Source organism: Danio rerio, chromosome 6 (assembly GCF_049306965.1).
Source record: "Danio rerio strain Tuebingen ecotype United States chromosome 6, GRCz12tu, whole genome shotgun sequence".
Classification (NCBI taxonomy): Eukaryota; Metazoa; Chordata; class Actinopteri; order Cypriniformes; family Danionidae; genus Danio; species Danio rerio.
Window position 1 is genome coordinate 45621046 of NC_133181.1, and position 26393 is coordinate 45647438.

Below are 26393 nucleotides of genomic sequence, written 5' to 3' on the forward strand. Positions count from 1 at the left end.
TGCAAACCTTTCTAAAGGTACAACTAATAATTCAGATTAGAGTGATAATGTGGAGAATATTGATCTTGTGTTGAGCCCAATGAGTCTTACATCTAAAAGTAAAGCAAGAGTGGATTTTTAGTGACATCGCTTTGACTCACACGCTGAAAATGGCGGACATGAAACAAGAAACTGAGGAAGGATATGATTGTGACGTGCGGATGTCAATCAATATTGGTGGGTTGGGGGACCGCACTCCTACATCAAGTTGTGGTCGATCTGAAAACAGCTCCAATTGGTCCACCGTTTTTATGTTGTTAAATTGAAAAAAAAAAAAAGGACTGTGTGTGTTTATATCACCCCAATATGACAGTCTATACACTATACACACGTCTGTCCAAACAGCTTAAAAAGTAGATTTTTCACCATAGGTGCCCTTTAAGTCAATTTAACTGATTATGTTTGAATTACATTACAACATCGATGCTGTAAAAGGAACCTAATGAAATTGAAAATCGTCACATAAAACTTTCACCGGAAGTTCATCATTGGCTGAAAAACATTAGCTGTGCATATAGTCCATTAGGCATTCGTGCAAATGCAGAGGGCATGACCCGTGAGTCTCATCACAGTTTGCTTTGTTTTCTGATTGTCTTGTTGTCCACCAGGGTTTTACACTCATGGAATTTACATGAGAAAGAGGAAACAGTTGTGTCTGAGGATCACAGTATGACCATTTCCATATACTGTACTGATCTTTTATTATTCTGCTCTGCCTTAGTATATCCAGATTTTCATTATAGGTCACCTTTAATCATGATTTTGTAATTGGATTATCTGACCCTATCATTGCTGAGGATTGATTATGGAGGTATTTGTATGATGCTGAAATTTACATTGAAATTGACTTCAATCACGGTTGAAAAAAAAGTAATTCATTTATTAAAAAGAGAGAACGGATGGTAATAATACATTCATTCATTTTCTTTTCAGCTCAGTCCCTTTGTTAATCGGGGGTCACCATAGCGGAATGAACCGCCAACTTATTCAGCATATGTTTTACGCAGCGGATGCCCTTCCAGCTGCAACCCATCTCTGGGAAACATCCATACATACTCATTCATACACATACACTATGGACAATTTACCTTACCCAATTTACCTGTACCGCATGTCTTTGGACTGTGTGGGAAACTGGAGCACCTGGAGGAAACCTACGCAAACGCAGGGAGAACATGCAAACTCCACACAGAAACGCCAACTGACCCAGCCGAGGCTCAAACCAGCTACCTTCTTGCTGTGAGGCGACAGCACTAGGGTAGTAATAATAATAACAAATAAAGACACTCGACTTGAAAATCATTGTATAAAAAATATCTGAACAAAACAGTTTTTTATTTTTGTTTGCACTGTAATATGCAACATATTTCGCAAGTGTAAATTACAACAAAATTAAGTGATTAACAGATTTTAGCCAATTAAAAAAAAGAAGAAGAATCTGAATAATTAAAACGAAAGCATTTTTCTACTACCTAATTATTAAACATTCACGTTTCTATTGCTGGTTTACAATTCATTAATCTGCGAAGATACCTTCTAAATCAAAAATTGACTTTTGAGAAAAATCCAAAATGTTCAAATTATAGTTGATACAACATTACAGAACAATCGCTAACGTTTTTCAATAGACAGTGTATCAAGTCTAAACTCAACTTGTCAGCTTACACTGGAGTCCAAAGACAAATTAGTTAATATATTTCAGTGCACAACAGTTAAACTGTCTTACGAAAGAGAGAAAGAAACAATGCATTCTCTATGAATACTGCCAAAGACGTATTAATTTATCGGATCAGATAGAGTACTGTATAGCATCTATCGACCCAAAGTCAATCCTTGACATTTATCTACGCTGTGCTATCAAAATAGAATAAACAAAAAAGAAAAAGCACAGCTACTAACATGTCTCGGAAGCTAAACAAAGCTGCCATATTGAAAGTCAAAGAAGAAGAAAAGGCAATACACTCTACTAAAAAGTCAGAGATATCAGTCTGAATAGTTGCTTGCGGTAAGCAAAGCAGAAAAAAGGGAAATCCATGTCTTTCTCGCGCACAAATAAGCCAAGGTGTGTCTTTGTGCTCTAAAGGAGAGGAAAAGTCTGGCAGGCTTCACCACATGTAGTAACTTCTTGTTGTGTCCACCTGTGTCTGCTTATTGTCTGAAGATCCGTCCTTGTCCTTTTCACTGTCTGCCTCCCATAAGTTAATGAGGGGAGGATAGAGTTCATTTAGAGGGATGGATGAGGTTTTCTGCATGTACTTCTTCAGGGAGTGATGGTAGTTCTTCCTCTTCCATCTCTTCGCAATGTACAACGTGATAGAGCCCAGGCTGATGATGGCCAGAATGGTGCCCATGACAGCAGCCAGAGCCGTATTGGTGCCTTGCTCGGAGATCTCCACCGCAAACGTGGCGTGCTTGGTTGTGACATTGACGCAGGATTTTTGAGTCTGTTGGTGGATATTGGAAACCGAAAGGCACACCTCATACTCAGTTGCCGGCTGAAGGTGTGTGAGATTGTACTCATGGACATCTACAGGAACTTTAGCAGTATAGGTAATGTGAGGGTTGTCGATTTTCATAGTAGCCGATGACCACTTCAGATTGGACGTCATGACGTTGGAGTTCACTTTCCAGGACACTAGAATGGAATGGGACTCGGTGTGTTTAACGTAGATCTTCATAAGCTGCGTGCTATCCAGAAGAGTCCCGTTAACTCGAATGGCGGTCACCCGAGTGTCCGCTCCTTCTGTATTTTGTGCTACACAGGTGTAGTGCCCAGAGTCGTCCACCTGAATGTAGGATATACGCAGAGTTCCTGCACTATTAAGTTGGTACTTATCAGACACTGTATCCATCATGACTTTGTTACCAGATGGTGTCACCCAGTATATTTCCGGTTCGGGTTCAGCCATTGCACGACAGTCAAGATCTACCGTCATCCCGATGTCCAGGTTGAGGTGATTGGGGAAAGTGTCATGGGAGATCATTGGGAGACACTGGCCTGAAGGTTCACGAGAAAACACATCTCTCACGCGCTGACCTCTAACTTCAATCGGCATGGTGCAGAACATAGAAAGAGGCTCCATGAATCGAATGGTTGTCTTGTTGGAACTCATCCACTGGATTACACAGTCGCAGCGGAGTGGGTTGCTGTGGATGCTGATCTCTCTCAGGTTGGGCAGAGAATCAGCCGTTGCCTGGTAGAGGGAGTTTAGGGCATTATTATTGAGCATTAGGCTCTCTAGTGCCGGCAAATCACGGAACGCTAAACGGCTCACGTAGGAAAACTTGGGATTGTTGGTGGCTTCCAGTTTGGTCAACTCAGGGAGGTTATCCAATGCAAAGCGATCAATGGACACAAGTTCTCCCATGTTGTTAATGCCAAGTTCTTTCAGCCTGAGCATGTTCTTAAAGTCCCCCTCTTGAATTTTATGTATTGGGTTCTTGTTCAAATCCAGAAATTTCAAGTTTGGTAGCTTCTGCAGAGCAGTCTGGGGAACCCGAACTAGTTTATTGTCATAGAAGGAGAGACTCTCCAGGTTGTCCAGTCCAACAAATGCATTGCCTGGGATGTCAGTGAGCTCCATTCCTGCCAGGACAAGGCTTCTCAAGTTGGTAAGAGGTTTGAAGTTTAAATCAAGAATGCCGACCACAGGATTTTCCCCAATCATAAGGATCTCCAGGTTGGGGGTTGATTCAAACCAACGACTGTCGATGGCCTTGAGTCTGTTGGAGTTCAAATGGAGTCTCAGAAGGTTACGCAATCCGGCGAAGGCATTGGGTGCAATGGAGCTGATCTGATTGTGATTAATGTACAGCTCCTGTAGATTGGTAAGATCCTGCAAACTGAAGTCAGGCATCTCAACTATTTGGTTCTCCTCCAGGTGAAGAGTCGTGAGTTGTGACATGTTGGTCAGGCCGATGTCACGGATGTTGCTGAAATTGTTCTGGGACAGATCGAGTTCTGTAAGATTCAGTAACTGCTCCAGTTCCTCGCTAGTTCTGGCAATGTAGTTACTCTGCAGAAGCAACACCTGTGTGTCGGCTGACAGGTTACCGGGAATCCGTGTAAGATGAAGGTCATTGCAATCAACAGTAGTTGCTTCTCTGTAGGTGGACTGGGGTGTGAACCAAGGCCGGATCTCGCACACACAAAGCTGCGGACATTCTGTACTGTGAACCGAAGAGAGACCAAGTACAGCCAGAAGCAGGATGAAACAAATCTGCCCCTCCACTACCAAAAAGAAAGTCCCTCTAGCCATTCTGAATGTAAGTGTTTATCCCTCAGATCAGAGCTAGAATACTTGTAGCGCCAAAGAGATGGGGAGGTGAAATTCTTATTCAATAGATGTGTTGCAGAATAGCCCTTTTATCCCTCTGAAAGCTTGAACAGCAGAGTCAAAGAGCTTCCGGAAGATTTTGGAGGGTGTAGTTCCCGTGGGCTCATATAGGTTTGAAACTTCCTCACAGCATGAATCCTGGACTGGAGGGTTGGCCTATAAAAAAACAAAGAGAAAAGATTGTGTTAAAACAATCAATGGATAAATTCCACTGCATGAGTAGTTACGATATATAAACATTTTAGTGAACATGCAAAAGATTAAAGATGAAGGCAATCAATCAATGTAAACAATGCTTACATGGCTAAAGGGAAAAAAATCTTCAAACAAGATTTAATGACTCTTTACTTTTACTAATTATGTTTGTACTCACATTAAAATGCTCCTCTATTCAAGGGAAACTTAAAAAATATATATTTTTAATATATAAAACGCTTTATCAACTAAACAAAATGCAGAAAAAATATAAAGCTTCTCAAAAGTAGATAACTATAAAAAAAGATATCAAACTTTAAAACAAAAATACCTAATCAATAATAATTTTTCATGAGAATTGTTTGATATTTCTCTAAATCAGAGGTGTCCAAACTTTTTCTTACGAAGGGCCAAAAACCAATTGAGGCTAGTGGGGTGAAGGTATGTACTGACTGCAATGGGTAATTTCATAATTTATTTAATAATTATTAATAAATAATTAAAGCAAATAATTGCTTTATTTTAACTAATAAAGTAGAGTATTATTACAGTAAAAACAAAACAATGACTAGTTACACTAGTTTTTGCCTTGGTTTGCTCACCAATGTCTTCTGCATAGTTCTTTATCCATCGAGTGACATTGTTTACATTTTTAAAAATTTGCTTCATATACTATAAACCAAACAAAAAAAGGTTATGTCAAATTAGAAATGACAATCTGGCATTTGCCCCAGACCTCTTCATCCTTCTCACTTTCTTCTCAGATGGGATGGTGGGCTAAATCAAAGTTTACAATGGGCCCTTAGGCCCTACTTTGGGCATCTCTGCTCTAAATGCATCAAACTGTGTAGTATGTACAATACATTAGTACACAAATATAAATATACTACTTAAAAATAAACAAAAAATGAGGATCTTATTTAATGCAGTCTAACAAATTTGAATGGATGGATCAAAGAGTAAATGAAAAACGTGACGGAAAATGAAGTAAATATATTTTTTTTCACAGGCGATCAAACAACTGTTTTGTAAACGAAGAATGAACATTAGTAAAAGTGTAAAAATGACTCATTTGCATTTATTCATAGATATTACTAAACATGTTTTCATACAAGTTAAAAAATGCAGTATTAACTCTCTTTGCAGCATTTGTGTAAAACAAAATACATTAAAAAAGATATTATAATATACTATTCACATGTGAGCCATATGATATCATATTAGATCAATTATGCAAATTCAGTAGATTCCCAAGTATGATTTAACACTAGAAGTGTTTATAAGGTTTGGAAGGAAATAAACAAGCATCCATTGCAAGCAAAAAAGTGTCATTATTGTGTCTTTGACAGAGCAGCGAACGGGGCATCTGTTGTCCCATATGGTGCTAATGCTGACTCAATCACACAAACAGCAAGCCAGAGGGATTTAGTCCATGCCAAATACCACCTACAGTACATTAAGAACAGATACTCCTCCACAAAAGTAGCTCAGCGTTGGTAATGTTTTTTTTTTAACACCAATAATCAAAACAACTGATACACACTTAAAACAATTTAAGACAAATAATCTTAAAAATGTCTCGCATCATATGTAAATTACACAAGGCACCCATATGCCAACTTAACTTAAGCAACATTCACACTTTAGAGCTGAATCCTCTAAAAAATACAGCTCAAACACTGCTACTTCAAGTCTCATACTGCCAAGAAAATGAATGGAGGAAACATGGTACAGCTGGTGTAAATGAGTGCTTTAATGTGAGAATGGAAATCAATAAGAGGCCTGATCTCCCCCCTGTGGCCAAAGGAGCATCAGGGCAATTTAGACTGAAAGCTGACTGTAACTGCCGGTATCAGCAATTCTCATAAAAGAGTGAACTACACAGATGGGACCCGGCCTGTGATATCAAAGTTATCAGCACCATCCTTAAAGCATTTTCGGAATGCAATACCGAACGATACCCCACTCTGAAAACGGCACTAAAGTACATTACAGACTGAAGCCAAATCAACAAAGTTATCCGGGGGTGACTTTGGCAATTCACTATTTTAAAGCTGCTAAATAAGTCCATTCCATTCATACTGTATCACTGGTTCGGGCAAGAAAAATGAAATACATTATCTAATTATCTAGGTTGTAATACAGTATATCACACAGCGAGATGTGAAATAACTTAATAAGGTAATTAAGATGAAACATTAAACTAATCTGTAAAATTTAAAGAGGGGCAAATGAATGAAATATAGGAGGACTCAAGTGTTCCATCATTTTCCAAGAATAGCAACTAATTAACTCATTTTATTTTTTACTAGAACATGGACATTGCGTTTAATGGCACTCAATCTGAAAGATGTTAAGCAGTGTCTTAAAGGGACAGAACATGTGAAAATTCTGCTAAAATTGTGCTCCGGTTTCCCCCACAGTCCAAAGACATGCGATAGGGGAATTGGGTAAACAAAACTGGCCTTAGTGTATGTGTGTGGGTGTGAATACGAGAGTGCATGGGTGTTTCCCAGTACTGGGTTGCGGCTGGAAGGGCATACACTGCGTAAAAATATGCTGGAATAGTTGGCGGTTCATTACGCTGTGGTGACCCCTGATAAATAATTGACTAAGATGAAGGAAAATGAATGAATGAATATTTTGACCTATGTAATGTTTTGTATGTCACTGGACTTTAACTGTATGAACAAAAAGATTGAGTATATTTAGTGACAGAACAAATGAAGCCATAAAGATTAGGGTGAGTAAACAAATCTGTTTAAATAGACACTAACATTACAGTATTTCCTTTTGTTTAAAACAAGTAAACAATGGGTTAAACGCACCCCTTATATACTGACATTTTAACATGAATTCTCTTTCATTTCTACCAATATTGAGGTCAATCTCAGATTCAGCTCTTAATAGCAGTATTTACCAAAGTGGAAGCCAAAACCTTTTCAGTAAGTAGGATAAAGTAATCCAGAGATCACAATTTCATTTAAGACTGTATACCGGGGCTTAAAATTAAGCCACAATTTCTGCTCTGCATTTTTAGATTAAGGACTAGTTGTCTGTAGTTCAGACACCACTTTAGGTTCATTATGCCTGATCTAAGTCTTCTATTGATCTAATGGGCGCCAGTGCTTTAGAGGTCAAATAAACCTAAAGTTAGCCAGAGGCAAGACCACATGTTTATAAGAAAAAGATTATGTAAATGTTTTTCCTCTTTTAAAAAATGTCTGTAAAGATTGTTGTCTAAAACCATTCATGTTTTTATTCATGGACAACAGTGTATATTCTGGATGTCTCCTTTATCTGAACCATACATTTAAGGTGTCTCTCTCTTCTAACATTCTGATGAGTAGATTCAGGTGTGTTTAAATAGGAAGAGGTTGAAAATGTGTACTGTTGTTGTGCCATTAGGAACAGTGTTGGGAAAACACTGTTTTATTAAATAATAAAAGTATCATCAGCAAAAACTTGCAAAAGTCATATGAATTGTATTTCCAGGACCCCCAAACTGCATTGTTCTGTAAACAATCAACCAAAAAACATTAACCTTTTACTTTTTTTGGGATAGGGATGCAAGGATTAACCGATTTCACTATTAACCATGCTTAATTCATTCATTCATTCATTTTCTTGTCGGCTTAGTCCCTTTATTAATCTGGGGTCGCCACAGCGGAATGAACCGCCAACTTATCCAGCAAGTTTTTACGCAGCGGATGCCCTTCCAGCCGCAACCCATCTCTGGGAAACATCCACACACACACACACACACTCATACACTCCGGACAATTTAGCCTACCCAATTTACCTGTACCGCATGTCTTTGGACTGTGGGGGAAACCGGAACACCCGGAGCTCCACACAGAAACGCCAACTGAGCCGAGGGTCGAACCAGCGACCCAGCAACCTTCTTGCTGTGAGGCGTCAGCACTACCTACTGCGCCACTGCTTCACCCACGCTTAATTCATCATAGTTAATTATTCGCAAAGGCTTCTCAACACCGTGTTTCTGCACTGAACAAAACTGGAACTAAACAAAACTGCACTGAACAAAACTGCAAAGTTCCGAGCTTGTACACTGAGGCTAATATGCACACACTGGATTAACTATGGCTGAGGCTATTAAGAAAGGGCCGTTCACATACTATGCCTTTAGCACGCGCAAGTTTGTTATTTCCAATGGAGGTGCATGACTTGTACGTGCATTTTGGGAGCGACGCGCTTCTTTTCTTTCTTTTTCTTGTTCTTGCTTTTCAGGAGCACCTAGTTGAAAAAATGGCACGGGTGCACCGCGAGTTATGTGACAAGAACTGACTGATCAGCTTCTTAATTGTATGGAATACACATTTCTACTCCAAAGAGAAAAAAAAAGCTAAATAAAAATGTATTTTGTTATATTAAAAATGATTACCAATTAATTTTTGAATTAATTTTGACTACATTTGTTCTCTTTACAACAAATACTTACCCTATCCATTTTTTATTTTCTTGTATTGTTATTTATTTATTTATTCATTGTTTTGTTATTTATTTTCAGTGCAAAATGATTACTTATGTTAAAATGCCAAAAAAATCACTTATTTTTAAGTCCAAAGAGAAATGGACTATAGTTTGTTTTTTAATATTTTTTTGCAGTATTAATTGGTTACTGAGCCACAATAAATAACACTTTAAAATATGAGGAGTTTTCATTTGATTTACTAAATCACTACTGAAATTAATGAATAGATAATATTTATGACAAACGTGAATATTCCTTAGACTATACTCATTCAAACAAGATCCATAATCATTGCATCCCTAGTTAAAAACAGTACTTATATAAGTTCCTATTGAAAATCACCTTTAACATTTTACAAACCAGTTGTGTGTGTGTGTGTGTGTGTGTGTGTGTGTGTGTGTGTGTGTGTGTGTGTGTGTGTGTGTGTGTGTGTTGAAAACAAGAAAACAGATATTCTGAAAATGTTATTAATCTGGGTCGCCACAGCGGAATGAACCGCCAACTTATCCAGCATATGTTTTATGCAGCAGATGCTCTTCCAGCCGCAATCTATCTCTGGGAAACATCTATACACACTTATTCACTACAGACAAAAACTCACGCGAATGCAGGGAGAACATGCAAACTTTACACAGAAATGCCGACTGACCCAGCCAAGGCTCAAACCAGCGACCTTCTTGCTGGGAGGCAACTGCACTACCTACTGCGCCACTGCGTCACCTCATTGACATATATAGTAGTAGAAACAAATACTATGGTGGTCAATGTTTGCAGGTTTCCACCATTCCTCAACATACAGTATCTTCTTTTGTGTTTAACACAACCAAAAAAAAAAAACTCTCAAACATTCAAACTGGATTGGAACAAAGGAAATCTGAGATAATGATGGTAGAATTTTCATTTTTAGGTGAATTGTGCCTTTGAAGTATAACCTAATACATTTAAATATAAGTTATCATCATATAAGGTTTCAAATTTTACTTCATAAGAAAGTTAAGGCAAACAGAAATCCTCTTTTCACATGTCATCAGTGATATTTGGGGAAAGAACTATTTTGAGCATGATGTAAGAAACCAAATATGTTTTGCCCAAGGACCACACAAATAGGACACACAGATGATCCTCATAAATATTTACTATTTATAGGCAAAACAGGATCTGAATCCAAATCTGTGGAGCAAATTAACGGCTATTTACGCCATTCCAACCTAATTAGGTGAACTTCTGCAGGCAGCTTGCGTCCTGTTGTCCAAGCCGTCATCTCTAACTTCCTCTGGTCTTAGATAACAAATGACAGCTGTGAAATTCAATGGAAGCCTATTTGAAACACCTGCCATTTCAGATCACCAGCAGATGCAGATCTGGTCCCGGTACAGACTGAAGACTTCGTTTGAAAGGCATGTCTGATCTATGGGTCACTGTAGTGTCGGTTTCTGACAGGCTATTATTTCAAGTTGGAAGAAAATGTACACCTGAAGCTACTGGTTTATTTGAAGTGTACGCTGATGTTATGTTTACATGAACAAATACAAGACCAGTAGACCAGCGCCACTTGCTATGGAAAATGTATATTGTGTGATCCCAAGAGACCCATGAGATCCATAATAGCATTTAGCAAAATACTGTCTCTAAAAAAAGTAAGGAATAATGCAGTTTTCCCTTTCGTTAATGCAATGATTCTAGATTTATGTAGTTCCAATGGCAGAACACTTAAGTATTTAATCATTAGGAAACACAGTTGCCAGTAAAAAGTGGAATAGACTGTAAATCATGTTTCAAAGCTTCTGCAAATGCATAAATGCAACTAGAAAATAAATAAAGAAATAAAACTCACTGAGCAAGACACAAACTAAAAAGTACAGGATTAAAATGAAGATGAAGAAAGCTAGTCATATGTACTGTAACACACAACACAATGCTGTGATTATATTTCTGGCCGCTAGAGGGGGTTAAACTTTACAACATAACTGAGAAATAATTAGACATACAATTTATTGGTTATATCTCTTATTTTAGAGGAGAAATCTTTGTGCTACTTGTTGTTGTTTTTTGTTTTCAAATACTTATACGTATACATCACAATATATCGTCAGCATCGATAACGCAAAGTGTGCATGTGCAATAGTCACAATGCAGGATCTGAAATTTCGAGTTGGGATTATGTTTGACCAAAAACCTCATTTCAGAACATTCTGCCGTCATCACAAAGTTTTACATTAATGGAGAGAAAGTTTTTTTGTCAAGAAAACATAAACTTTTTGTAAACCAAAATTTATGTTTGTAACTTTAACAAATATTTATTGTGTTTAATTTTTTTTATACATAAAGACTATACAGCGTTATCGATTTACGTTACAATTTTCAATTGCTGTATCTAAATACAGTTACACTCTCCAGAAAACCATAGATTAAACCTATTTCACTAGTGTCTTTGCTGTATTCTATTTATCTGTTTGTAATTTGCACTGCCCTATAAAATCATCCCAATTAGTCTCAAATTATGAATTCTAGAAAACTAAAATAAAGCTATTCATTCATTCATTCATTCATTTTCTTTTCGGCTTAATCTCTTTTTTCATCAGGGGTCACCACAGCGTAAGATAACCACCAACTAATCCAGTAAATGTTTTACACAGCGCATGCTCTTCCAGCTGCAACCCATCACTGGGAAACACCCATACACTACAGCCAATTTAGTTTATTCAATTCATCATAGGGCATGTCTTTGGACTGTGGGGGAAACCAGAGCACCTGGAGGAAACCCACATGAACACAGGAAAAACATGCAAACACAGAAACACCAACTGACCCAGACGGGATTTGAACCAGCAATCTTCTTGCTGTGAGGCGGCAGTGCTAACCACTAAGCCACCATGTTGCCGAAGATATCATTGATATGTAAATGATGTTATGTAAGTTCGGGTTCCAAATTTAGTTCTGCAAATTAAACATAAACTGAAGTTGTAAAAGCTAGTCTCAAAAAATGATGTTTGCTGTTGTTCAAACTACTTACTTAAAATCAGCTAAAAAAAAAAAAACAATTCTTGAGGTTTTTTTTTGTGAAAACTGTTTTTATTCAATCCACTTAAATTCGTAAAACCTAATAAGTTAACCTAATTCCTTCCTGTTGTCCCAACACAAATCGATTGTGTGGAACCCAACATCCTTACAGTGTAGCCCTAAGACCACATTTCACATTACATAAGCTCCTAAATAAACTCACTGTGCTTACTCGAGCACAGCATAGTGCAGTTTTCAAATCTCAACAGAAAATCAATATTTTAACTACTACAAACAACACTAATGGGTTTATTCTCCTATAAAAAAACAAGGAACACAAGCTTCAGCCACTAATGGCAAGGATCCACGCAAACATTAGAACACATCATTTGTTGCTCATTATTTGATTCAGTGATTCATCACTCATAAACAGCAGGAGAACAAAACTGTTGAGCTGCCACTGATATAAACATGGCCTGTTTGTTGATCTGTTTTCTACCGTCTACATACATGAAATATCCTTCCAGGAAACTCTTTTGCTTTCCCAAGCCTCTATACGCACACAGTTTGCTGCAAAAGCAAAGGAAACACCGGAAATACATTCCCTGCATACAATACGAAAATCCAAATAAACAAGTGGAGAAACCCAGAAGGCCTTTTAAAACAGCTCCAAATAAAAAAGAGAGAAAAAAATGACCGACTTGTCTGTAACTCTCAGCCTTTTCTCTGCTAATCTACCCTAGGGGTTCACTTCCTGAAAAAACTCTACAGAAAGAGAGTGAGAAATTAATGGTAATTAATTTTATTCTTGGATCAAAAAGGCTTTGCGAAGGGCCAAGAGAGCAGATCTTTTCACATCCAACATTGAAGACCCTTTCTGCTTGCCAACTCTTAATCTGAGGGGTATTATTAATTGCATGGTGAATCATAGCTTTTGCCCAGAGTTGAACCGTGGGGTAATGGCATGGGCGGTACAGTGCTGTGGAGACGGGGACTACTGTGAATGGCATAAAAACATTGATTTCCGATCAAATGGAGTCCTCTGTGTCACTGCACAAGGATGAGTGCTGAGGAGCAAATGCACAGGAACCCTCAAAGGCCTCATTTCAATTCATTTCAGCGCTGCGTATTTCAAACCATTGCATTCAGCCGATCACAGAATTTATAATAACTAAACATTAAAACCTTGAAAAGAATCATGACATACGTCTATAAACAAGTTGAATCTACCAGAACACTCAATGCATGGTTTATTATAATTTACACAATACAAAATATCATATAAAATTAAATATAACATAAAACTATGCTTGGTTAGTTGCAGTATTTTTAAAATTCAGAGGCCTGCATGCATGTTACAAACGTGATTTAAAATAAATATTTCATTCCACAACTATTTAAAAATGCATTACGCTCATAAAAATTACATTAGGTGATTCAAATCAAAATTCATACAGCTCTTGAGTATTTATAAGAGCAGTAAGGAACGTCTTTCTCTCCTTCATCTGCTGTCCAAACAGATCCTTCGCAAAGTGATATCTTAACCAGATTATGTTTGCAGAATTAGTCAAACAGCTGCTTGTTCAATCCCACTCTTTATCTCTGTGACAAACACAAAAGCCAGACTTGTTCCTTTCAGGCTTTTATGGGACTTCCGCTTGCTTCTAGACTTCAATGACTGACCAATAAATAACAAATACAGTAACAGGCCTTTTTACATCTTACTTTGATGTCTAAAGTCATGGTAAAACAATAATTGCATTTTGGAAAAAAAAAAAAAAATACAACAACAACAACTTGATAATAGCATTTCAACTGTAGTGATTTTGAGACTAAAAACACAGTGAAAATAATTAATCATTGGATTTACAATTAGGTAAGTAGTTGCTAACTATTTATATGGGCTGAATTTAAACAAACAAATTCAATTTAGTAATGTTCAACTTCATTTGTTTGTATAAATTCAGCCCATATTAGTTTGTGCACACCAATTACCTTAAAAATGTAGTAAATCAAATTAATCATATTTGTAGCACAGCTATTTAAAATAAATACCTTTTTAATCCCCATTTTCCCTGGATTTGCAATTGATAGTTATGTATTTGAGTAAATCATTATTTTCTGCTAATTTCTGATGACACTTCATCAAAATTTAGAGCATAAATTGAGAACTGGTTAGAACGACAAAAAGATGGTTTCAAAAAATTTTTATATTTATTTTAGACAATAGTATCATTCGCAGTTCTCAATTTATATAATATATAAATATATATATATATATATATATATATATATATATATATATATATATATATATATATATATATATATTATTATTATTATTATATTATTATTATATTACAGGCTCTTTTACATCTTACTTTGATGTCTACTGTGTTGAAACAAAATTGAAACTGCCATTTGTAGTTATGCATTTGAGTAAATCATTATTTTCTGCCAATTTCTGATCACATTTCATCAAAATTTAGAGCATAAATAGGGTATATGCAGAAGTATGCAGAAACACTTTATAATTTTGCAGTAAACTGGGTCAAGTGCTTCCAGTGAACTGTATGGAGTTGCAAAATCTGCACATTTAAGGTCTGTATTTGTTAAAGATCAAGAATACACTGCCTGATTGATATACGATATGAAGTGGGTCTCGGATTGTACAAGAATCACTGCATTAAACTCAATTTACTCAAAGAGTAATACAGCATTTGACATGCATGCCACCTAATTAAATCTTTTGCATGCTCTTATTTAATTTGTAAAACATTCCACATTATATATTATAAGCAAACGTTGTTGTTCTATTTAAAAAAAAATATAAACCAAGAGGCCTATATATTTTCTTTTCACACACACAAAAAAGTTACCTTTCACCCTAGATCATAACCACCTGCAGTCTGCACTATTGTATTAGTCTCATCATATGCCCGACATTTTCCTTACATTGTAGGTGCTCAAGAGGACGCTTCTCTTCAAATGTCAGAAAACAACTTCTGCACCAGACGCAACAGCTGCAACGAGGGGTGGCGTCCCCAGGGACAATACAGACCCCCTCCTCAAGACTCATTATACATCCTTCCCTGACTAAAAGACGTCTTCCCGTGTTTATTGTCTTTCCTGGGGAAGTTGTGGCGTCTTATTTCGAATGAGTAAGCAACCAAACATCTGCTAGAGTGCCTGGACATTGAGATGCAAATCACATTTCTGCATCGCCAACCAGACCCTGCGGTAAGCCAGCGATAACGCGATCAGATCAAAGTTTGAGATCGATTTCTGCAACAATTACAGTGTAAAATCACTCTCATGGAGCTAAATAGACTCTGTAACACTGTGGAGAATGCAAACGAATAATGAAGTAAATTTAGTATACTGTGATGCTGCAAATAGGATGCAACCATGCTTCTCACGTTCAATTCTACTTTAACGATAAATTAATTTGGTTCTGATATGAATCTTTAAAAAAAGTAGATTCCCTTCACATTCTGATCACTCCTCATACACACATCCATTGTGGTATTTTCTTTTACCAGGCTATTGTTCTGAGGTAATCCTGCATGGACTGTTTGGACTCTTTATAAACAAATCATGAATTACAATAATAATAAAAATAAACAAACATATACACAAATTTTGCCCTTCAACATCTCAAGCGCAACAGCCGGTGTGTCCTTGCTATTAAATGCAGTAAATCACAACGTATGGCAGGCCTCTTGTTCCTTAAAACTAGCAGTTATTTATGCCATTAGTAGTAGCAGCATTCACTAGTATGGACTCAAATTGCATTTATATTAGCTATCCCAAATAGTAATTAGAAACTATCACTGCATTCTAAATTTACACAATTTTGTGGTCAAATACACTAAACATTTTCTTTTAACTATCTGAAATGTTTCTAGCATTCAATGAAGAAGTGCTAAAAATGATAACATACCGTTTCAATATAGGATTTTCATAGCAATTTTATATAAGAATTATATTTGGTGCCTTTCAGTGAACAGTACTTGTTTAACCCTTTTCCACCATAGGATTATTTTGTGTAATAGTAATTTATCACTTTAATTTTGTATATAGCTTCTTTACTGGCCTTAATAACCTTTAACATCCTTAGAAAATTTCCACTGGGAAAGAAAAAATGATTTTTATTGAGTTAAAAAAAGATTATTTTCATTATATTTAAGAGTTTAGTATGTAATAGCTATATTTAAAATCATAACTGCATTGCTTACTAAATGTTTAATAATAATTGTTATAATAATATTGATAAATGGGTCACTTAATGATTAATATGTACCATTAATATGAAAAGAAACTGTAGTTTACTGAAATAAATGTTCAAACGGCTTGCCATATACCTAATCCATATAAGAAAACCCTCAAAAGCATGGCAACACAGTTACCTTCTTTTTCAAGGAACTTCAGGGAAACACGTTGTACGCTTTATTCCTTTAAGATTACAGCTTATTCTTAATAAGAACCCTTTTGCAAGTGGCTTATATTTTTATCACTGCACTGCGCACGATGGAACCTATTTATTTGTCCATGGTTCTGATTTGCCATGCACAGATGCTCGTACATAAATGAAAGATGCTTTTTAAAAATCTGAAAATATACATACCTCTTCGGCTTTCCGATCTACACGTTCCGAATGATACTGAAGTCCTCCCTGCGCGCAGACTGCTTCATGCACTTACTGTATCTACATACAGCATCTATGTCCTTGTGAACAGAAGATCGAGCGATGAATGAAAATCCATAGATAATCAACACCATCACGTCGTTTGTAAGTTCCGCGCGACGAACTGCTTCACAGCGGCATCGTCTCGTTACATCCACGCCGCGAATTTTCACCGTCCGCTGAGCGCATGGTCGAGTGTGCGTGGATCCTTCCTTGCAACGGGAATCCGCTGACTGGCTCCAGTCCACCGAGTCTCTGTGGAGCCCGCGCTGCGTCGCCAAGCAAAATATGATGACAGCACCTGGCGCTGTCCGGGCGAGTCAGCTGATTCCCGATCAGGCGATTGGTTGCCGGCCGGTGGCTGTCACTCGATTCCCAAGCAGAGCACCATCTGTTCGGGGATTGTTGTGATGCGAACAAAGGCGGGCGCAGGGGGAGCGCGGCGGGGATAAACGCGGGGCGTGGAGGCTCAATGTTGAGGAGGTGATGCTCCCTTATGAGGCGTCTTCCACAGGCTCCCTCCTCCTCCTTATGCTTGACGTATAGTGATGGAGGACTCTGCATGGTGTCCCACTCACCAAAGATTTACAAAGAGACAATGTGCCTTTGTTCGGGGCTTCACTTTGAGGAAAGTTTTTCTTCCTATTCCATCGATCTCTGTGCATTGTCCAGGCTCGAGGTGCCAGTTTTTAATAAAAATTTTATTTTGAAATTTTTTAAAATAAGTAGTTTGAACAATTAGCAATTTTTTGAGTGTATAGGCTAAATAAGTTAAATGTGTACATTGTTGATGTTAAAAATGTAAAATGTAGTTCATTAATAAACTTCTTGCTCTACTTAGCATGTCCAAATAAACAAACAAACGAGTAAATAAATTATTAAAAGAATAAATCTCATGGTGGGTGAAAACATTTTAAAGTTCATTTATTTGCCAGTTAATTAGCTTGCTCACAAAAAAAAAAAAAAAAAAACAAACAATATTAATAAGAAAAATCATGCAGCAAGTTTGAATGCCTCAAGTTTTGTGGTAGTTTCTAAATTATTTTTTAAAAGTTGTAAAATTAAAACTTATCTGATTCCTAAACATTATTGTACACAGTAAAAAAAAAAAATCTATGGTTCCACACAATCGATTTGTGTTGGGACAACATCAAGGAATCAACTTATCTTATTATTTTTTACAAATTAAACATAATTAAACATAAAATAATTACATTGTCACCAAAAAAGTCTCAGGAATTGTGTTGTTTCAGTTCATTTTGAATAAATAGTTTGATCAAATGGCATTTTTGAGTGTGAGTAATCCCTAAAATGGCAACACGGTGGCTCAGTGGTGAGCACTGTTGCCTCACAGCAAGAAGGTCATTGGTTCGAGCCCTCGCTGGGTCAGTTAGCATTTCTGTGTGGAGTTTGCATGAATCTCCCTGTGTTCGTGTGGGCTTCCCAAACAGTCCAAAGACATGAGCTACAGGTGAATTGAATAAACTAAATTGGCTGTAGTGTATGTGTGTGAATGTGAGTGTGTGTGGATGTTTCCCAGTACTGTGTTGCAGCTGGAAGGGCATTCGCTGTGTAAAGTATATGCTGGATAAGTTGCCGGTTCATTCCACTGTGGCGACCTCTGATGAATAAAAGGACTAAGCCGAAGGAAATTAAATGAATGAATGAATGATCCCTAAAACATCAAAAATAACATTAATTTACTTTCAGATGGTTGTCAAGGGGATTGTGTGTCTTTTCCATTTAGCTAAACTTAAAACCTAAAAACTAAAATAAAAAAATATATATACACAAATAAAAAATTATAAAAAATGTAAAAGTAACCATTTACCTTAGTTTAATTTTTTTTTAAATATTACAAAAACAATAATAGTTATGACAGTAAAGACACCATTCTATTTCACTACTGAGAGTATTTACATTATTCTCTATTTCCACCTGGGGATACTCATCCCAAGGCCCCAAGAGATTATGCAGTGCCACTAAAGTGATCCAAGACCTGTGAAGAGATGATCCCAAGGTTTCCACAATCCCGGACTAGGCTGTAGCAGCTGCTGGTTATGGAGCAGTAGAAAGTATGCATCTGATTCTTGTGAGACTCCAAGGACAGACGAGTCTTTGCTGAGGTCCGGCATTCACCAGCCTGCGGCACCTAGACTGCAGCTCTGCACAAGATGTTTGGTCATATGAGAAATAGTTGTGCCCAACTGAGCCTGGGTTCTTTCAAGTTTTTTTTCCCCTTTACTTTTGCCAATTGGTGAAGTTTTTTCCTCGCCGGTGTCACCACTGGCTTGCATAGTTCATGACTTGTGAATTGGCATCGATGGATTACTCTTCAGTGTTTGGACTCTCAGCAGTGAATATTAAAACACACTGAACTGAACTTAAACTCTGAAAACTGAACTGACAGTTTCAATTCACTATAATCTTTGCTGTGAAGCTGCTTTGACACAATCTACATTATAAAAGCGCTATACAAATAAAGATAATTTGAATTGAATATTGTTAACACTACTCATCATAATAACACTCAAATGCATAGCATGCAACTGAAATGTTTCTGCCTGATTCAAATGTACATACTGTAAGTGAACATCTAGTGATCTCTAGGGAATTCAGATCTCCCAATTACCCAGAGAGTGAATGAGTTCAAACCACTGGATGAATGCGTAGGCATCCTCTCTGAGTCACCTTCAGACATTTAAGTGAGGACTGGAGGCAAGTGGAGAACTGCCTCCCCCATAGTATGCTTTATCCCCACTGAGAGCTCCAGACAGATGGAGAGCTGTCGGTGTGTTTGTGTGTGTGCGTGGGTGAGAACTGATAACACTGGGAAACTTATTTGAGGTCATTGCTGCCCTGAAGGCCTTTGCTGGCAGGTAGATAGAGACACTATAGGTGCACTGGCAAGATCTGCATTGTGATGAGATAGTGAAGATCAAACACATGCATTTGCTACAGCTTTATCATAGAACAAAATCAAGCCATGATGAATCAGAAAATAATTGGCAAAACAACACTTCTACAGTATCTAACCTTATATAATAAAGCAACTAAGTCAAAATGTTATCTCACCGATTGGATTTGCAACTAAATATGTTGTTTCAATGTTTTTACTTTTTTTTAAGAAATTAAAATATGCTTTAGATTTGCTCACCGTGAGGCCATCTAAGATAAGACTTATTTTTTAATACAACATTAAAGAAGATTTTATTCTTGGTTATTCCTAAAATGTCAGACCAGGGCTTTGAGAGTAAAAAAACAAAAAACAGAAAAACGAAATTAATGTCTTTTAAGATGCAGGTCTTAAAGCAAAATTATCTATTTGTATGAGAAGCCGAACATTGTTCACAACATTTGTAACTTTATTCTTTTATCATGAGAATGTTCGTGACATGTCTACTTACATTTTATGAATCACCAAAGACCAAGGTTTCAGATAAATCAGCCTGATCTCACAAGGAAACATAAGTATTTGACGTTTTGTCAGTTTAGTGGCTAATTTGTATGAATTTGTACGAGTTCGATCATACGAAAATGTACAATTTTAAAAAGGAGGCATGGCACCCAACCTCATCCCTAACCCCAACCGTCATTGGGTGATGAGCAAATCATACTAAATTATATGAATTAGATTGTACGAATTCATACGAATTAGCCACTAAGTCATAAAGTTATGAATTGCCGTGAGATTGCGTTGGATATATATATATATATATATATATATATATATATATATATATATATATATATATATATATATATATATCTTCAGTGTTTTACTAAAGAAAAAACAAATCATCTTGTATTGTCTGAAGGTATGAAGTATGCCTCTATTTTGAGTATGTTTTTAAGGAGCCAGATTAATCTTAAAAATAATACATTTACAAAATATAATTCATTCATCCACAACACAACTGACATTTACAAAATCCAATTTGGCATTTACAAAATCCAATTTGCAAATTCAAAAACATGATTAAAAAATACACAAATCCTTGTTGTAAATTCAAAACTCGATTCAAATATACACAAATGTAACACAAATGTAATTCATAAATTCAAAACACGATTCAAATATACACAAATCTAATTCGTAAATTCAAAACATGATTCAAAATACACAAACCATGTCGTAAATTCAAAACACGATTCAGAAATACAAAATATATATATATATATATATATATATATATATATATATATATATATATATATATATATATATATATATAATTCGGTAATTCAAATTACGATTCAAAAATACACAAATCCAATTCATTTGGCAAAAATATTTATGATTTTTAATTGTGAATTCACAAATTGTTTGTTGTATTCATGAATTGTGTTTTGAACTTATGAATTGGATTTTATAAGTGTGAATTGTGCTGTGCATTTATGAATTTTATCTTGTAAATGTATTTTTGAGACTGATCTATCTCCATATATTTTACCTTATTGATGTTTCATAGTCTTGCTTCAATTGAAGAAATATTTGGGTCACATGCATTGATTGAGGTATTGAGTTATTCCATTATTATTCCAGACAGTAAACAGGGCCAAGTATGTTTGCTTTAGATGATTCTGCATACTAAGCAATGCTTGAAGAGTTAGTTCACCCAGAAAAATGAAACTTAATTACTCACCCTCATGCTGTTCAAAACCCAGGGACCTTGTTCATCTTCGGATCACGAATAATTTCGATATTTTAGATGAAAACTGAGAGCTCTCTGACCCTCCATATACAGCATCAATCCTGAGATGTTTAAAGTCCTAAAGGAACTAAAAGCTTTGTCAAAACAATCCATGTAGTTTAAATGGTTCAACAGCAAAGATTTATTTATTTTTTTTGGTGAACTAATCTTTCAACACCCTAGTCAACCCATAAATATACATAATATGCAACAGTCTGAATTCAAAATGCAATACAGCCTGATTTGTAAAATGCATACTTACATAGGATCCAGTTATTTCTGGAATGTGGAAATTACAAACAGAACCATAAAATCCTGTCATCAAAATGGAATTGAATGTCTTTCACCTTTTTTGGATGAATACATCAAACATCTGCTTAAGGCAGCATTTGAACTAAATTATCGTTTTCGTAAATATACTCTTTAAATTTGTCTACATGTCTGTGTGTCTTAGTCAACAAATGCTGTTTAACTTTAAAAAACTGTAAAAGAAAATGCAGTTCATATAGTTCCTAAAATGTAATTTTAGATTTTTATTACCAAATGTAATTCCATTAAAATTATGTTTAAATAACAATAATAATAAAAAAGATTTGAAATGAATAAAACAGATTTCATATGGCCCCGATTAAAAAGCATCATGCTTGTTATTATTTAATACATTTTTTTGTTCTTTTTTTAGGGAGGGGGATAAAATCAATTGCCTGAATCAGTAACACTAGCATTAGGATAGCCAAAGTCAGACTGACACAGAGGTTAAGAGAAGTTAAAGCAGAGCCTGGGGTTAGTCTAGCTCTCTGCCACAGTGAGTTTGAAAACCCTGTGTTTGTTGTGAGCGAGTTCACAGAAGCATTGAGTCAGATGGCACCTGTGGGTAAAGGGTTCTGGCAGAGGTCATTTGGTCAATAAGGCCAATGATGTTCTGTGAAGCTGAGACAAGAGAAAATGGCACTGTTAAGCCAATGCTCTTTACTTTAGATGCTAGTAAAGGGTTGTGAAACAAGTGAAATTATTACATGAGGATCAACTATAAACTTTCTAATGAGATTTTTGTTTTACCGTTGTGCCAGATCCAGATTTTATTATAAAATTACGAAAATGTAAAATAAAATATTGTTATATTACACAATGTTCTAGATAATAAAGTAAAACAAATACTTGAAATATTGCCTATTTTTTATTAATATTTTCTTTTCATTGTCACTCCAATTTCATTTCCATCCATCGCAGCCAACACTTTTGGCACCTATGATGTAAATCATCTTTTGTAAGCTGTTTGAACAGCTTCATATTGGAGTGATATTAAGACAATAAGCCTCTTTTTTATTTCCTGACGTAAAATAGGATGCAAATCCCTCCCATTTTGAGGCAGACCGCAACATGATGTAGGAGTGCGGTTTCCCCCACCCACTGAATTGACTGATTGCCACATATTAACATGTCTCCATAGTAACATGTATAATCATGTCAACAAGACAGGACGTGCACAAAGCAACTGGGATTAAAAGATCTGTTCAGCTCGCTGTGATCATCAATCATAATTAAATGTTATCAAGAATGAGTTTTACAAGTTTAAAACAGTACATGTGTGTAATGAACTACAGCGATTTTATCGTCTTTATCACCACAGCAGCATGTCAGCACAAATATAAAAGAAGACGCTTCAATCCCGGTTTGTGGACATTAAATCATATTTTTAAAAAAAATTTTTTTTTGTAACCTGTATCCTGTCACATGTGCAGTGCAAAAACAGTGCAAATATAAACGCGCTGTGTGTGTGTGTGTGTGTGTGTGTGTGTGTGTGTGTGTGTGTGTGTGTGTGTGTGTGTGTGTGTGTGTGTGTGTGTGTGTGTGTGAATGCGTGTGATTTTTGTAATGACATTGTGTGTCACTCATCATTGCAGAAAGGCTTGAATTAACTCCACAAAGAATACAGAAAATAATCACTGGTAAAGTTCCTACTGTAATATTTCTCACAAACGTTACAAGAGATCTGCTTCCGTCATGTCACAGGCAACAAAACCAGCTACAAAATGCTCAGAGTTCCTAAGTTCTGAAAGGTATAATAAATAATTTGTATTTTGAGCTGAAACTTCACAGACACATTCTGGAGACACAAAAGACTTATCTTAAATCTTAAAAAACGGGTAAAATAGGTGTCCTTTAAAAGATTTTTTGATTAAAGGATAATAAAAGATAATTTCCATAATATTATCAAAGAAATGCATTTGTTTAATCTGTATTGAAGATGTACATTTAGTACAGTATTAACAAATAAAATAAATTTTACGTAAATTATTGATGAAAATATATGATAATTAAAAAAAACATTACTGAACATATTTATGATAAAAAACAATAAAAAATATATATATATACATATATATATATAACCAATAAATTAATATTTTTCATAAATGGCATTTGAACAGTAATTGAATTTAATAAAACAATTTAACGGGCATGAAACGAAAAAAGAAAAACCTGACATTTTTGAAAACCCTGTGTTTGTTGTGAGCGAGTTCACAGAAGCATTGAGAAGGCACAAACACACACTGTAAGTTTTTAATATTTCCCCAGAAAACACTGTTACAACTGTGAATTTCATTGCTGAAGGGCTTACCTCCAAATTCAAGAGAGTAAAAAAATAAATAATGGGTACATTGTGAGCCTGCGTAAAGATATGAGCTCATTTTATGCATCCCTGATCAAATTATCAGCTTTACAAATCTAGCACACTCTCACCTAACAAACCCCTCCACACACACACACCAAAAGCAAACAGGGCTCCATTGTCTTGTGATTCACCATTTTAAAGTCCTAACATCACAGCCTTGTTGTAATTACACACACACACACACACACACACACACACACACACACACACACACACACACACACACACACACACTATTTAAAGTAATTTAAATAGTTCATTAAATATGCTCTTTTCCACAGACATGAAAATGTTCTCCATGGTATTCTCATCTCTGCATCCCACTCCAAAACTCCTACATAATACATTGCTTTTCCTCACCAGAGCTCTCAATCTCCACACGCACAGTCTCTATTCTCCATGCCTACAATTCTAGAGCAGTTTAACCTGAATTAAGACACTTCCAGATGAACGTGGGCCAGAAACTGGTCATTAGAGAGCAGGAAATTAAGACTAATTTGAATAAGGCACAGGTTGAGGAAAAAAGAATAATGGCCTCCTTTCATTTGGGTTCAGTTCTCTCCGTAACTTTAATGGAGGGATTAATGGTCTCGGGGAATGATGTGTTGGCTCAAGAAGAGCCGCTGAAGGAGCAGATTAAAGCCAAAGCACGAGGGCACCAGCTGTGTTGCTCTTTCTCATGGGTGGTGGGAGGTGACAACATCACGGTGGTCTCTCCTCTACAAGGTTATGCTGATAGATTATTGTGCTTCCTTTTGACTCAAGGGGAAGAAATTATGAATGATTTATTGATTAATAATACCTAAAAATAAATCTAAATATACAGTTAAGCCCAAAATTATTTTGCCCCAGGGGTATGAATAATTTTGGCCTTGATTATATACAATATATGTGTATAAAATAATTTGAGGTATTAAAATACCATGTTCAATCATTTTAACTGTATGCAGTTTTTATTTCTTATATATTTATATAGTTTTTATTTCTTATATATACTTATTTTGTGATTTTTTATGATTCCTTCAATCTTCTTGTTTATGTAAAACCCTTTGAATTACCATTGTTGTGCTATATGCATGTGTGTGTATGTGTATGTGTGTGTGTGTGTATGTATGTATGTATGTATGTATGTATGTATGTATATATATATATATATATATATATATATATATATATATATATATATATATATACACATACATACACACACACACACACACACACACACATATATATATATATATATATATATATATATATATATATATATATATATATATATATATATATAAACATGACTTGCCTAAGGCTGAATTATACTTCTGCTTCAAGTGATTAGCAAGATCTATGGCGCTTGCTTTGTGAGTATCCATGCATTTATGCTTCTGCATGCTGTTTGTGTTGCTCTGCAATAACACTACCATAACAGTAGCTGGCAGTAGGTTTTTATGTTCCACTGTGTAGAGTTTCTCCATGGGTGTTTTGTTTTTTCTGAATGCTACCTAATGTACTAACTAAAACTTGCTCATTCAGAGGTGGGAACAGGCGGATGTGCAACAACTTTAAACATAAGGTAAACAGAAAACAAAAGTTTCCATATGGAGCTCCTTCAGAGGACTCGACACTTTTAAACACTTACTCCATCGGGCTCGCGGCTCTCATGACTGCCCACACTCATCACCCCTAGCAAGCCGACCAATCACAGAGCATGAGCTTCGCATGGTTGCAACATTTAGGTAGAATTTTAAAAGGGTGCGCGCCAGCGTTGGTGTCAGCCATGACGAGGGCTATGTGATACACGTGCACTTGACGCAGAAGTATAAATTAGCCTTAGCACATATATGGAACACTTTTAAATGCTCTACGATGCTATTTAATTTTTTTTACATTTTGTTTGATTTACATGCACTTAAATTCTAAAAATAAATTATTTTTCAATGATTTACATAACCTCATGCCTACATAATGCTATATACGCTACCTTATGTCTCAAAAGGTGCGTCCCACATCACATACTTATGCACTATTCTACACCATTTTGTATAAATAGTGTAAGTAGTGCATTTACATTTCTAACAAGAATAATTGCACTTTAATTACCTGGATGATGCACTTGTTCAACTGTTAAAATGAAGTGTGGAATGTTGGACTCTTCACGCACTTAACAGCCCCTGCTTTGCTAACGTAGTGGAAGGGACGGAGCTTTCGGCCACTGATGTTAGATTACTTTATTTATTTTGGATTGTGAAAGCAAAACTCTCTCATGTGA

At 36.0% G+C, this 26393-nt stretch overlaps 2 protein-coding genes across 81 annotated transcripts in view; both read right to left on the reverse strand.

Moving 5' to 3' along the window:
- glyctk (glycerate kinase) overlaps nt 1-26393 on the reverse strand; it is a 182673-nt gene that overhangs the window by 55592 nt on the left and 100688 nt on the right. For 8 of the 34 annotated variants that reach the window (XM_073953262.1, XM_073953268.1, XM_073953270.1 and 5 more), the window contains one exon: nt 21400-21526. The exons of 20 other annotated variants lie outside the window; for them this stretch is intronic. The gene's annotated coding sequence lies outside the window, so the exon portion shown is untranslated. Of the gene's footprint in view, nt 1-21399; nt 21536-26393 lie in introns of all 34 variants that reach the window. 6 more of the 34 variants (XM_073953248.1, XM_073953263.1, XM_073953267.1 and 3 more) reach the window with 1 other exon arrangement.
- lrrn1 (leucine rich repeat neuronal 1) overlaps nt 1339-26393 on the reverse strand; it is a 125749-nt gene continuing 100694 nt past the window's right edge. For 26 of the 47 annotated variants that reach the window (XM_073953129.1, XM_073953123.1, XM_073953134.1 and 23 more), the window contains one exon: nt 1339-4532. In XM_073953129.1, coding sequence (XP_073809230.1) covers nt 2145-4298 — 2154 coding nt within the window. In that variant the 5' untranslated portion in view covers nt 4299-4532 and the 3' untranslated portion in view covers nt 1339-2144. Of the gene's footprint in view, nt 4533-16693; nt 16997-21399; nt 21536-26393 lie in introns of those variants that run through there. The other 21 variants (XM_073953138.1, XM_073953139.1, XM_073953131.1 and 18 more) reach the window with 3 other exon arrangements.